This window comes from Saccoglossus kowalevskii, chromosome 3, assembly GCF_978046115.1.
Source record: "Saccoglossus kowalevskii chromosome 3, keSacKowa6.1, whole genome shotgun sequence".
Classification (NCBI taxonomy): Eukaryota; Metazoa; Hemichordata; class Enteropneusta; family Harrimaniidae; genus Saccoglossus; species Saccoglossus kowalevskii.
Window position 1 is genome coordinate 28,608,806 of NC_140643.1, and position 15,554 is coordinate 28,624,359.

Here is a 15,554-nt window from a genome sequence, read left to right on the forward strand (position 1 = left end):
GCAACGTAACTGCCTATATTTTTTTTTTTCGATGGATAAATATCGTCTAGAACATTCCATCTATTTTGTTACGTTTATTTTTTGTTTGAAATACTTTAAAGAGGGTGTCTTTAAAACAAAGATCGAAGACCCCCCCCCCCCTAAATCGCGACTTTATACACAACTGAAATCGAGGTTCAAAGGGAAATTGGAATTTTACGCACACAAAAGTCTCCAAAGAAACATATTTTAGTATTGCTATCTACGTATCTATCAACACAAAGACCTAAAAAGAAATCTCGATTTTACACCATGAATGCCGCCAATATGAATATATTAGTACTGTTATGTCCGTATCTACCAACTACGCACTAATTAAAATAAACTCTACGAAAAATGGTTCATATTAGCGAGTTATCACAGGGTCTTCGTTCTAAAGATTACCCCACCCAATCTGTAAAACGAAGACCTAAACGGAAATCTCGATTTTACACACATGAATTAGTTCGTAATATATATTGAGACATTTGTGTGTGTAAAATCCCAATTTCCCTTTAAACCTAGACCTCAGTTGTGTATAATGTCGCGATTTAGGGGGAGGGGGTCTTCCATCTTCGGTCTTCGTTTTAAAGACACCCACTTTAAAGTTTGCAGAGTTTTTAAGCAGCATATACTGAGTTGTATGAGTGATATTTGTCATTCTGAATGTGTGCGGATAACGAGATATCGGCCCGTCGTTAATGCATACATTATTATATATTTGCTATATTTATCTCAAGTTTAACATTTGTGACTGTATGTCCTCTGGTGAAGCGTGAAATGTTCGTTTTATTTGTCGAGAATATCGATAGTCCACATCTTTACTCGTTTGTGATTTCTAAAAATGCAGGACATCACGTTATTCGCATACATATCTCCAGATTCAATATGCCGTTGCCGGCAGATAAATACAATGTAATATTTATTGGGTTTCTTTGGTCTTAAATCATATTACTGAAGGAAGTGGGATGGATCATCACATGTAATGGGAAATAAAAGTAACATTTAACATGGAATCATTCACACATAAGTCTGCCTACTTCATTTGCATAGGTTTCTTTTGATGTATTAACTTGAGGGCGCTCTCCTTGACAACCACTAATTAGGTTTATCACAATTTTATTTTGCTGTATTTTTACAGCTTTATAAATTGTTGTTTATCGGATATTATCATTTGGGAACAGTGTTGTTTTTAAATTTAGTTTTAGCAACCTATGTAACCGCATTGTGGGAAATATTAATCTTTTTCACCCTTCATAAATCGAAAACTCGCATCTTCAATACTGCGTCAAATGCGTTGACATGTAGAGAATAAAACAAACTTTCTGTATGTTTACGGCTCACACCGTTCTGCACCATTGGATTATAGTTCTATGGGGGTTCAAGACCGGGAATGTATTCATTTTGAGTCACGGAATACAATGTTAAGTCTATGGGTGGCACGAAATGAAGTAAGACTGATTTGATTGGCCAGTTGATTCAGTTCACCCATCTTATTGCAAAGTAATGAATTTTATTGCATTGCACCTGGTGCACCTGTGTATATTCAATGGCTTTTAGTGTGCAATTAGGAGGGGTCACTCAGAAGCAGCACATCAGTGCGCGTTTTATTGCGTCAAAAACGTTACCAAAGTGAGAAATATGTAACAAATGGATAATACGTAATACAACGAAACCCGGTTCTACATGGAGGTTTTCAGGGGTATATCATTGTTTATTTGCACCTAAACATAAATAAGTTCAAGACTGCGTTGTCTCGAATACGCCTTAGAAAAGAATGTTACTCCGAACTGAATCTGCCATTGATAGTTTATCGTAACGGATGCCTACAAACAAATGTGATATGGGTTAAACTGATTGTGTTTTTCTGCTAATACAAACCAGTGGATGTAGAATGTGAAGAAATCAGTTTCCCCGAGCGAGAGCGAGGCTATCCAAACGATGAAATATGCAAATGTGGGTAGCAACCATGTGTGTGCATTTGTGTTTTCGAAGATTGGTTTGGAAAATCTTGTTCCGCCATGGTCAACTTGCGTGCTTGAAACGTGTGACCATCCTGCGCGGGAAAGTTCCAGCACTGTAAAATAATGGAGTGCAGTCAAAATATTTTAAGCCGCTGAGCTTTTCCACGTCGCAGTTGATACATTTCCGGATGGTCGGGAGCCTTGATATCTCTGATCTATGTTCGTTGTGAATGTCTGACTCTAGGACACGCCCATGTTTGAAATATGTTTTTCGCTCTAATTCCCAATATTGCCCATCCCTGTAAATTACATAGTCGGCTGTTTCTCTATCTATCTATGATATCCAACTGTTGAAAGTATTTATGCTTTTCAATTGGCCGGAAAACACCATCGTAGCAGAAGAAGAAAAAACACATTTTTTTTCTAATTCTCACATTTTACATTCTATTTTAGGGAATTTGATGAAACTTGTTATTTGAGAAAATGTGTCAAACAACAGTGAATATAAACAATGGTTCCAATTTCAAGTATTTATATATTATTGCATAGTTATTTTATGATGTGACCGGAAACGCCATCGTCAGAGGAGAATTTTTTACGGTTTTGAAAACATCGACTTGTAAAGTACAAACGTACAAACATAGTTAAACTACAAATGGCTTGCCCTATACATGCTGGAAGCAGCATTAACAAATATCTACCAAATTTGCCCCCCCAAAAAACACATTTCCCACCATCTTAATGTGTTCAAGTAGAGTTGTGCATTGGGGAATACAATGAACTAAAGATAGTTTGTACTTTATAGGTTGAATAGGTTGAAATGATCAATTTTTTTTAGCTGAGGTAAAAATAATAATTGTATGAAACAATTGCTCAGTATGGCAAAGATTTTGGCGGGAAACTTATTCGGGGGGGACGACGGCGGACGACAGACATTTTGTCACTACTATGACTTAGCCTTCCACTTCATTACGGGCAAGCCAATAAAACGAAAGCGAAAGACCATTACTTAAGCGTGAAATACGGTTGGAAATTAGGAAAATATTCTAATTTCAATTATTCGTATCCATATTTCAGATTTACTATTTAGTTGGCCCACGCATTCGACATAATAAAAACAATCGAAACTTAGTAAAAGTGATAAAAACGATAAAAACAGTAAAAAAATAAGTAAAATAAATGAAAATAGATAATAATAACAATATTTTCATCCAAAAAAAAAATAGTCCATTCACAACATCTGATTTTAATCAGATTGCCTCTGACAGTTGTGTCCGCAACATCATTCTCTGCCAGAATTATAACTTTTATTTAATGTAATGACAACGTTGTACGACCCTGTATACAACACGAATGCCGGAACCTCACTCCGAGGGCGCATGACTTGTAACATGTCATTGGTGTGCGTTACGCTAATTCAAGGTCATTATGAACGCGCGCGCGTACATCAGGGACAAGCATGGACGGCTACAGCCTCTAGTGTACTCAGGAAGAGTCATCAATTCGAAGTTTCATAAAAGAAAAACGTACAAAGTGCAAAACGTTGGTGTATAAAAAACGAGAAAAGATGGCGTACATCAAACCCGGCATTGGAAGAGGATTTATTTTGATTTACCAAGGTCATAGGTATCAGAAAAATAAATCCACCAACACCACACTATCTTGGAGATGTTGGAGAAAGACTTGCAGAGGAAGAGTGACCACTGATGTTTTTCCCATTCAAGAAGATGCCAGACCCAATTTTGTGCAGGTAATTATTTTCAACAATATACAACAATATAGTAATATATAATAATATTCATTCTATTGTAAAATAAAACGACGTATATGCGGTTATGGAAAAACCAATCCAATTTCCATTTGGTAACTTGTTACGAATGTTTCTCTGATACAATGACGCAATGTAGAGCGTGATAATCGGAAGCTCGTGCGTGTTATGCAAAACATACAGACGTGCTAAAGGGGTGTCTTTAAAACGAAGACTGAAGATCGAAGACGCCCTTCCCCCTAAATTGTTAACATGCGGGGACTGTGCCATTCATGGCTTGTTTTACGATAAATCATATACTATTGATTTTAAACGAATGCAGTATCAAAGGAGATTTGAAAATGCTCAAAATGTCCAACGGTAACCACATTGCCTCTTTGAGTACATGGCTGAGTATTCATCACACAATGATGAATATGAATAAGATGAACTTGCTTTTAATATTTTGTTCATAAACATGATGATCTGCAGAAAATCGTGGAATAATGGAAGTAGTTTTCGCATATTGCACGTGAACTGATTTCTTGATGTGTAAAGTTGTGTTTAATACAAATAAAAATATTAATTACTTTATTAATTGTACTATTTTGTTGTTGAAACGTTTTTGTTTACGTTACATTACGACCCTTAAGTAACCTTACATCACAATGCAATAAAACGTAGTCGTTTTCATTTGTCTATATGAAATTACTTTCTAAAACTGTCACAGATAACTAACCAGCATAATCACGAGGGAGAGTGGGAACTGATTCAAAAAGAAGATATGATGAGAGAGGTAAAGCAAAAACTAGCGGAAGACCCAAGTAAACCTATCAAGCGTGTGTTCAATGATGCTGCTGGTAGAAGAGAAGACAGAGGCGAAGATGTACCTGTCTATGCAAGTCTACGGTCAAGAATGCACAGATGCAGACAAGAAAATTTACCACCCATTCCACGACGCATTGAAGACGTCCAGATAGAAGGTGAGTGGACAAGGTCTTGGCGTGGAAGAAGGTTTCTATCACTTGTTGACAATGGTCTTGGTGTTCTGATCTTCCTAACAACGGGATGCCTCAGGATCTTATCAGAAGTTTCAATAGTATATATTGACGGGACATTCAAGGCATCTCCTCCTCCGTATGTGCAACTAGTTACGATCCATGGGCGCTACATGGGTAATGTTATTACATTAGCATATGCACTGATGAATGGTAAACGATTAGAGCAGTATAGAAGAGTCCTCCAACACCTAAAAGACCGTACGGCTGCAGCGGGAAGGCAATTTGCCCCAACGACTGTGATCTCAGACTATGAGATGTCTATACGCCAAGCATTTGAAGCAGAATTTCCTGGTATCAGTGTAAAAGGCTGCTACTTCCACCTGACGCAATGTTTTTGGAGGAAGATCCAAGAGTTGGGACTGGTAAATGCCTATAACAACCACAGAAGAACACAACGCCTGTTGAGGAAAGTATTTGCTTTGGGGTATTTGCCAGTCGCTTTAGTAAGACAGAATTTTGGTTTGCTAAGGCGTAGTAGGCAGGCAAGGCGAGTCACAAGGATACACCCTGCAGTAGAAGATTTCCTAGAATATGTGCAGAATATATTCATCGATGGTCAGTTTGCTATTCCTAGTTGGAATGTATTCCAAAGAAACATGGAGATGAGGACTACAAACATAGTTGAAGGTATGAAGAATTGTATTAAAGGATAAAACATATTTATGTGATTTTCATTATCGTCGTCATAGCTGTAGATATGCAAAAAATTGAATCGTTTTTAAAATGCTTTTTTTAATTACAGGTCTTCATCTGAAGTGGAACCGAGAAGTGGGGATTCACCATCCTTCTCTGTGGATCTTCATCAGATGGTTGAAGGATGAGGAGCGGAGTGAAAGAACTGTAATTCAACAGGCTAGAAGAGGGATACTCCGCCACGTGAGAAGGAGGAAATGGAGAGATCTGGAAAGGAGAATTGTGCGTCTTCGTACGCAATATAACGAAGGAGAAATAAATTTAACCCAGTATTGGCGAGCCATCACTTACGCAATAAAAACGTACAATTAGACAGACAGTAACATCTGGCGACAAAAGGACATAGATTGGACATTTTAAGTCTTAGATCCAATATAATGAGATGTAATAGTGTTTGTTCTCTCCCAGAGAGACTTTGATATAGTTATGAACATGTTGTTAAACTTAAAGAGGCCATATGGATAACTTTAAGCATTTTTGAGAATTTAAAAAAAGTATTTTATGTATATGATTTATCGAGGAATACAAGTGTACTTTTGTAGCGATTTTAGAGGTATTAGTTTGGCAAAGAATGCGACACTCAATCTAATTTGATTTACCTATACATATAGGTAATTCCTTTAGCACAGGCGCACTAAATGTTTTGCCTTTTTCCGCGAACGTCTCGGAATACTTCTAAGATCGCTACACAAAGTGCACTGTTATTTCACGATGAGCCATATAATATTGATATCTTGAGGAATGCATAATGAAAGGAAGATTATTTAAAATGCTAAACAATGCTCACAGTTATCCATATTGCCTCTTTAATTTAATTTTTCAATGACCTTTTCGAGTTTTATTGATGTTAAGAGTGTTAACATTACAAAATAGCATGATGAAACACGCACAATCTACAGGCGTATTTATTAGTAATAGGTGCATTTTATGCAAGTCGTTATACTTAAATTTGTCTAGCTGATTTTTATTTTTAGTATTCTATCCAAATCTGTCCATTTCTTTAATTGTGGCGTTGTTTATGTTTGATAATGGAAATATTTTCTAAATATATTTCACAAAGTCGGGATAGGTCGAATATAATTATGGTGAGCGAAACGTCAAGTGGGAAGAACTTGAGTCATACATAAATACTTTTGTCATATGAGGTTTGGGAACTAATGATGATTTGACATATAAACAAGTTAAGAAAAATCTGCAGAAACCCGTGCCGAAAAAATTATTTTGCTCAACTTTACGTGAAATATAAAACAAATTGGAGGCAAATCTACCATAACCCCAGAGTGTATTATATAACCATCTGCATTTAGCTCGGTAATATTATATTACCAACTATAGAGCAATGTTCAGTATGAACAAATTAAATGTTTCTTTGTTAATTAAGTAAACACTAATTACTATCTGTTGCAATGAGCTACAGTTTATGTTTAAACGCGTTTGTAAGTATTTATAAACATCGGTGTCTTGTTTTCATTCAAATCCTAATGGGTAGTTGTGATTGGCCCAGAGCAATGCCCACCGATACGCACGCATACTTCAATCATGCACGCCCACTTAATTTGAAATGCATTCGGAGGGTGATTGGCTGACTCGACGTGACTCATGACTCTATTTATGAAGACTGAACTATACTATCCCCGGATTGGTCAATCGGTATTCTGCAGCGATTTTGAATTTACAAGCATTTATTTTTATTTATGTTTATAACGTATGCACCTTGATGCAACGGATAATACAACACTAGACATTGTTCTTATATACTTACTGTTATATACACTTGTACTGTTTCTACTGATGATTACTACAATTATGTGTGATTATTACTATATACAATTATGTATGGTACGTTAGATATTGTGCTAGGATTACTATTATATACACTGTTTTGTTGGACTTTGCGCAATTATTTTTGTGTATGTGCCAAATAAAATATAATATCACATCTCGCACTGTTGTGTGATTACTATTATATATACCGTGGTATGTAGTTCCATCTATTTGTTCGCCACGGGTCAGTGTTCACATAATGTAAATGCTGTTCATTATGTGCAGGATAAAGTCAGAATAGAAAGTATCTTCTATGCTATAATGTCCAAACCCAAAAATAAAATGTCCAGGCCGCATCGCAGACAAATACATTGTTGCTGGAGGACTTTCCACTTGAATTGTACAGCGTTCTACGACTTATTATGAAGTACATGGACATTGTGCTGCGGTAATTTGTAACAAATTTCGCGTTTTGTAATAATTTTGACGAATTCTGTAATAAAAACGCGTATTGTAATACCTGTCGACGCGTTTTGTAATAATAAAAGTCTACGCGTTTTGTAATACAAAAAGTCTACGCATTTTGTAATAACGTCGTTATGCATTTTGTAATAAACAGCTGTTAAATAAAATATGCTTTCATCAAGATAATGTAAATTCGACAAATATGTGTACTTTTCTTTCTCGCGTATTTTTAAAACAATCCTAGAGGAGATTAATTATTTAGAATCAATGTAATATACGTGTATTTATTATATATAAATGTATATAAGTTCCACGATAATTGTACCATTATTTCCAAATAATTTGCTTGTGAAAACTCATAATAAACAAATAAAAGTTTGTTATATTTATTGTATATATAGTTATGTTAACTCATACAAATATATACGATGGTTCCAAGATACCTTTTTAACAACCTCACATCATGGCAAAAATGGAAAACAAATCCTGCACAGAAAACAATTCTGCAGAAAATTCAGACTGAAAAAAACACACAGAAAGAATTACATAAATCCGCGCAGAAGAAAATTTGGGGCTCAGCGCTGCGCAAATCGAAAACATTTTTTGCGCAGATTCTCTGCCATCATCTCCCACAGAATTTCTAATGGTAGACCCCTTAAATAATCGCATTTTCTATTTTCGGTCTCGTGAACCTTCGGACTTGTGAACCTTCGGTCTTGTGAACCTTCGGTCTCGTGAACCTTCGGTCTCGTGAACCTTCGGACAACTGGGATGTCCCCCTTTCAGTAGACATGCGTACACTTCAAGTTATCTCTACCGGCCGCGTACACTACTATCTCTGTCCAGGTGTGTAACAATACTCCAAAAAGATAGAAACTAATCAGGAATTTAGTCTTTCAGTTTTGAAGTGATAAATACAGCCGCGATAGCTCCAAGTGGAACTGTGACGTCAGTCAGCAACAATGAAGAAGGTGGTACAAAAGGTGTGAATTTCCCTTTTCTTTAGAAATCCCTGAAGGTAAAACTAACTTGAGTAAACTGGTGACTCCTCGCCAGTACACACTGGTATAGGAAATGACGTCATGTTGTCCATAGATTATAATTGTACTTCCATGTGAACCAGTGATCAGAGGAACAGCGATTTCGTGTGACCACTGTGGCTATTTTTTACCTTAATTTTGTGACGAATTATACTAGTATTACTCCAGACGGTGTAATTGTTGTTATCTACTTCCACAATTTCATGATCACATCATCGATTTCTTATTTTCAGTAATTTATATACTAGTAATAGAAAAAAAATCAATTGGCTGGTGAAGCGAGTGGTGAAGATGCGATTCTTTATTAGTTCTTCCATGTTTTTTTTTAAATACGTATTTAAATATTAAATTATGTCGGCGGTCAACCGGAATGTACGTGAATCCATGTACGTAAAATATTGTATTAATAATTAATTTTTCATGTATTTATTTATTTCAAGAGCCCAATAACATTAATGCGACGGATGGGTTCGTGGTGGCAGATTTTGGCTTTCCAGACCTTGGGTCATCTGTTGTACTCTCCTTCAAGTTGCCTCGCTTAAAGTTAACAACACACTTCTTTACAGTGGAATAAGAAGGGGAGTCCTCACCAAGAGTCGTGATCATGTCTTCGTCGATTTCTTTGGGAGTCACCCCCTTTTATAGAGATACTTGATCACAGCACGAGCTTCTGTCTGGTCCATTTTGTGATTTTCGCCTCACCTGCTGATTTTAAATGGGCACCACGCGGTACGTGCTAATTAATGAGTACCTACATTTGCATTTCTATAGGTAGTGACATTATAGTATAAAGTACGTATAAAGTTATACCCCAGAATAGGAGTTCCGCCCCTTGTTTTATGGTGAGGCCGAGAACTTATTGATCACCTCTCGTAACTCACTAAGCTTACAGATAAGATACTGAATTGTACGAATTACGAAAATCGAGTTATAAAACCACTAAACCAACCAATCAAACAACTTGTTCTAAATCGCGAACAAACCAGTCAGCAACTTGGGGAGCACTATTGTTGTTTTGGTGTTCGTAGCAATATGGCAGTAACTGACAGTAAGCGATGACAGTGACTGCAATCTTTTCCAATTTTTATTGCGCAGAATGTTGCATTGGCGGCTGTACATCCAGCGGACCCACTCATGTAATCTCGAACGACCAATGATTATCTCGACATCACTAATAGAATGTCTAGAATGTACTGGTTCTAATCAAATCAATTTATTCAAATCAAATTTATTCTGCATGTTATTTGTGACTTCAGAGATTTGAATCGCGCATGTCCATTTAGTCATTGTAAGTGCACGTTCACTACACGCTATTTTATAGCTGTCCTTTGGGGGGGGGCAGTGAATGCTGGCGTAAGTCACAGGCGCTCGGCACGTTTCTTGTATACTGTAAAATACTTTATTTCAGCTGGAATTAATTTTCGCTGAAGAGCTTATTTGGTGTTTTGTATGGATTTTATTTCCACTTAATCAACCCTTTCGGCGAAAATATTGAAATTAAATTCCGAGAAAAAAATAAAAAGTATCTAAAGTAGGGTCTGATTCGTAGTCGCTAGTACATGTACGTCTCGCAATTTGAATATCCAGAGTTATGAGGGAACCAGGATTGTCATTGCATATTACAGCGTATGACACGGTGAGAGTGTGTACAAATTCTCAGCAGTCGATGGGTTGGTGTGGCTGGTTAACACAGTCAGCTTGCGCAAACGTGATAATAAAATAAATACGATATTTACTATATGGGGGGCCGCCATCTTGAATGACGCATAAAACTAAATAAGAGACAAGTTGTGAAACGCGTTTTTCAGATTCCTACAAATCAGGATAAAAATACCAATCTTTCACAAAAATACGGTCCGTTGGGGTTATATTAAGCCAACCGATAACAAAATTCGGCCGAATTCGTCTTTTTTTGTGTGGAAAAATCCCTTGCATACGAACACCTAATTACGCGAAGAACATAGAACACTAAGCCGGGGTATTTGAAACTAAAAATTGACATTCCAGCACAGCAGCCAATCAGCGACGGCCTAACGCTTAGATGACAACGTAACATGCAATACTGACACAAAACCACAAAGAGTCTGCAACTGTTTCAATTCATCGCTTGGAGGTTTGCCAGCAATGAGACAACTGAGAGGCGGCGCTTTAAACCAGAGACCAACAACTTTGCCAGAGACCAACAAGATTCATCTTTCTCTTCTACAAATATGCATGGAACGATTGCGTAATTGAGGTAGTCAGAGACAGGCTGAGGCTGATTCACAAGAGATAACAAACATATGTATGTATGTTACGCAACGGGGGAAAAGCTGCATTCCCTATGACCATTAGCTGATGTGATACACTTCTGTACAGTTTACACATGAAGACAGCCATGTCTGATTCGCCTTTCAGTCAGGAGTCTATACACATCAAGTGTAGAATTCTAGTGCACGCCTAGTGTTTTAATCAGCTATTTTTTGCCATGTCTCGCAATGTCAAAATCTTCTTGGCCTATTGGTCACCAGGTCATCAGGTATGGGCGAGAGACATGAGAAGTTGTGTAGAATTATAGGTTGTACCCCTTCCTACTTGGGATTTAGAAACTAGATATTTTGTTCGCAGCTTCAGACAAATTACCAACCTCCTAAGCGAACTTCTGTAATCTGTCCAAGGGTTTCAGTGAATATAGATAGATAGATAGATAGAATTTTTTATTTGGAACGTACCAATGAAAACTTGAGTAAAGTCCAAAAATAACAATAACAAAACAAAACATTCAGAACAACACAAACTTTCAGTATTAATACATATCAAGAATATAGAAAATAAATTTTGCAAAAATGCTAAGAATGAAAAAATCATTACTTGAAACAATAATAGGAAATAATTCATCCATGCTAAAATCTTCCAGCTTTGGGGCATAGATGTATAAAGCTGCAAGGAATCTAGATCTTTGTTCTTTGATTTGACAATTATTACAATATAAAATGTAATGTTTCTCATCCCATACTTCATTGCATTCATGGAGATTACATAGCCTGTTTTCCTTCAAAATGCCTTTATGTCTACCGGATTCAATGGGAAGAAAATGTGCAGAAGTTCTAAATTTAGTATAAGCTATTCTATGATTTTTATTTTTAATTTTTTCCAAATAATGTTCAAATTCAAAATTTTCTTTAGCACACCTGTAAAAGTCAAGCTTACAATTGTTCAACAAATTGTTTTTCCACTTCATACGGTACAAACATTTGAGCTTCTCTTTAAAAATATCACAAAAATTGTTCTGATGTGGGTCTGAATTAGTTAAATCTGTTATGACTAGTAATTTTTGTATAAAGTTAAGCCATGGGTCATGCACAAGAGTTTTGGATTCTTCATAGGCTGCATCAATGATAGAATTGTTTGTTTTTTTACATACTAGTCTTTGATAATATTTCATAACTGAAACACAGATATCCAATATAAGTGGATATTGACCTAATTCACCTCTACATGGGTCATTAGATGCCTTCCTGTGCACACCCAGAACTCTTTTACAGAATTTAATATGAAGTTTTTCTGGAATTAATTTATCTGAGAAAAGTTTTGTTTCAAAATTGCAATTGTCAACTGTACATTTATTTTTACCAGACCCCTTGTAGATGTTCAGCATAACCCCTCCCCACACATCAGCCCCATATAAAGCTGTGGGTTTGATAATAGAGTTAAATAGTTTTTTAGCCAGACTAACAGAATAACATTCCTCACTGATCCAAAGCATTTTGTACATCTTGAACAGTGCTTTCTGTGCTTTGTCTTGTAGCCTAGACATAGCATTATGAAACTTACCATTTGTTTGAAAAACAATGCCAAGGTAATTATAATAATTAACACACTGTAATTTAGTGGCGTCCAAATAAAACTGAAATTTGTTTTCTAAGTTTTTACCTAGTCTATTAAAAATAATGATTTTGCTTTTGTTAATATTTACTTTTAAATGCCAATTGTCACAGTAATTTTGGACTGCATCAATGCACTTTTGTAACCCCTCTTGGGTTGTAGAAAATATATTGTGGGAAACTGTTTTTGTTTATTTTTCCCGTCGGGCGGACAGCGTCACTCTCTATGTTTATGTTCATACTTATCTTATACTCTATTTATGTTTAATCTTAATTATTGTAATCCTGTTAATTGATTTAATTAATCCCTGACACCTGGTCAGCGCAATGTATTGTTTTGGCGGCACCTCTCATGTGCGCTATATAATGCGTGATCATTTGCAGAATAAATCAGAGTTCTTTCAACCATCAATCGAACGTCTCTATGTGATATCGTCTTTCCCGACCGATGTATTTCCCCTACCACATATATCTCAACTTGATCTGATCACTGAGGTAATGATCTTCGGTGATTCTAGTTATTACTGGGTAATATTATTTCCGAATTTTGTAAAGATCGAGTAATGCCAAAGCTTTTCATTCAATATCTGTTTATTGATATGATGTGAGATATGTATTACTTCTCTATGTGAGTTGATTATTGAACTAGAGTGCGATTTAAGTCAATATTCTAGATTGACAACATCGAAGAAAATGTCACTTGTTCACAGTTCACCGGTTATCACGCCCTCTTGCGGTGACAGCTGCTAACTGTGACGTCCTTCTTTTATGGGCCCACGAGTAAAACATACTCTGGCTCGCGAGAATGTGTATCATACGATTGGTTCTACAACTTATACAAATATTCACTTCAGCACAAGTACATATAAAATTGTGTTGACTTTCATATTAGAATATATTCCTCCATTCACCTGCGCATTGTGCGTTGTGGGGGCGGACATCCGGGCATTTTCACCGCCTGGCAACCCGCGGCGGTGAAAACAAAGAAAACGGTACTTTGGGATGATTGTTGAGACTCCTCTGAACAGTGTAACAAGATTAGCCCTACGTGTGTAACATATATAAATTTGGTTGTTTGGGATTACTTCAAAGTTGAGTTTGTGTTGTTTTCTCGAATTTTCACCGGCTCGACCGGCGTTCCACAGCAGCGCGCACAGTGCCCGTAGTGTGTGTGCATGTACAGTGGTAAGCGTCGTAGCAACGTGGAACGTCTGTGACGTAGCTCCGCCCCCGAGGATACGATATACACTATAGACACGCATTCCTTGCGGTTCGCCACGCTATGACACTCACAGAAATTATTACCATGCAGTGCAGTAACACTATTTATTCACACTTGAGATTACCAACTACTTGACTAGAGTAAATACAATGAACACATTATCTTGCCAGTACTAAACTGACTATCCAGGGTAGTATATGATTTATAGCAAAATAATTTAATATAAAGATTGTTCTAGCCAGAGATTCGAACCAAATTTTAACAAAATATTTAAAATAACAAGTATCGTAATAATAATATAGACTAGTAGCAGAGATGCCAACCTATAAGTCCACATTGAGTAATATAGTGTAACATGGTAGGTATATGGTGTAACAGAGTGGATAATACGGTGTAACTAGTGAGTAATATGATGTAACAGGGTGGAAGGTATGGTTTAACAGGTAGGAAATATGCTGTAACAAAGTGGGTAATATGGTGTGACTGTTTGTTTTTTGTTTTTTTGTATTTATAAACTTTTATTGGAGTTTGCACTGAAATTAACATCTTACATACCTGGTTTGCACATTACAAATTGCAATTAATCTATATATTGTGAAGTGGATTGGGTAACATTTTTCATAAAATATCCCCATTTCTTGTTATGAGAAGTCAACTTATTCCGTCGGACAGCAATGAAGTACTCTAGTGTGACTGGGTTGGTAATACGGTGTAACAAGGTGGGTAATATCACAGGGAGCCCAGAAACTATAATCAACTGTAGTACGCAGTGTTTATGAGCGGGGGGGGGTGGTTATCGGCTGGTATCTAGTGTAAGAAATAGACAAGGGATGAAGGCTCCAGCCAGCTCACATTTTTTAAACTCGAAAAAACAGACGAAAAGAATGAAAAATAAAATCTAAAAAAAATACCAGGTTGAAGAATATTAGTTGCTCCTTCAAATTTTGCCAAAGCCTTGCCTACATTTTACCGATATCTGCAGAATAAATAAAGAAAACTACACAAATTGACTCCATTTAGGAATTCCTAACGGTTTGCCCGACCGCACGGCAAAGTTTGGAGGCGTGGCCTGTAGCATTTGGCAATAACCAATCACAAGACTGGTTACGAACTAGTTGAACAAGGCTAACCGGAGTCGTGACCTCGATGTGGTTCGTAACTAGTCTTGTGATTGGTTGTTGACAAATGCTGAACAGGCCACGCCTTCAACTGTGCCACGCGTTCGGGCAAACCGTTAGGAATTCCTAAATGGAGTAAATTTGTGTAGTTTTCTTGATTTATTCTGCAGATATCGGTAAAATGTAGACAATGCTTTGGCGAAATTTGAAGGAGCAACTAATATTCTTCAACCTGGTATTTTTTTTATATTTTATTTTTCATTCTTTTCGTCTGTAATTTCGAGTTTAAAAAATGTGAGCTGGCTGGAGCCTTCATCCCTTGTCTATTTCTTACACTAGATACCAGCCGATAACCCCCCCCCCCCCCCGCTCATAGAGACTGCGTATTACAGTTGATTATAGTTTCTGGGCTCCCTGTGGTAATATGGTGTAACAAGGTGGGTAATATGGTGTAACAGGGTGGGTAATATGGTATAACTGGGCTAGTAATATTAGTAATATGGTGTAACTGGGTTGGTAATGTGGTGTAACTGGGTTAGTAATATGGTATAACTGGGTTAGTAATATGGTGTAACTGGGTTAGTAATATGGTGTAACTG

The 15,554-nt window shown here is 36.8% G+C and overlaps 1 protein-coding gene and 1 long non-coding RNA gene across 2 annotated transcripts; both read left to right on the forward strand.

Moving 5' to 3' along the window:
* The first annotated feature begins 3,549 nt into the window (after nucleotides 1-3,549).
* Nucleotides 3,550-5,795, forward strand: LOC146747705 (uncharacterized). The gene is made up of 3 exons (XM_085497432.1): nucleotides 3,550-3,732; nucleotides 4,460-5,417; nucleotides 5,533-5,795. The coding sequence occupies exons 1-3, from the start codon at nucleotides 3,550-3,552 to the stop codon at nucleotides 5,793-5,795; spliced, it is 1,404 nt and encodes a 467-aa protein (XP_085353558.1).
* A 2,739-nt stretch (nucleotides 5,796-8,534) lies between these two features.
* LOC146747706 (uncharacterized) lies at nucleotides 8,535-13,027 on the forward strand. Its single transcript, XR_014928974.1, has 2 exons — nucleotides 8,535-8,695; nucleotides 9,193-13,027. It is a non-coding gene; the product is annotated as an uncharacterized LOC146747706 (long non-coding RNA).
* The last annotated feature ends 2,527 nt before the right edge of the window (nucleotides 13,028-15,554 follow it).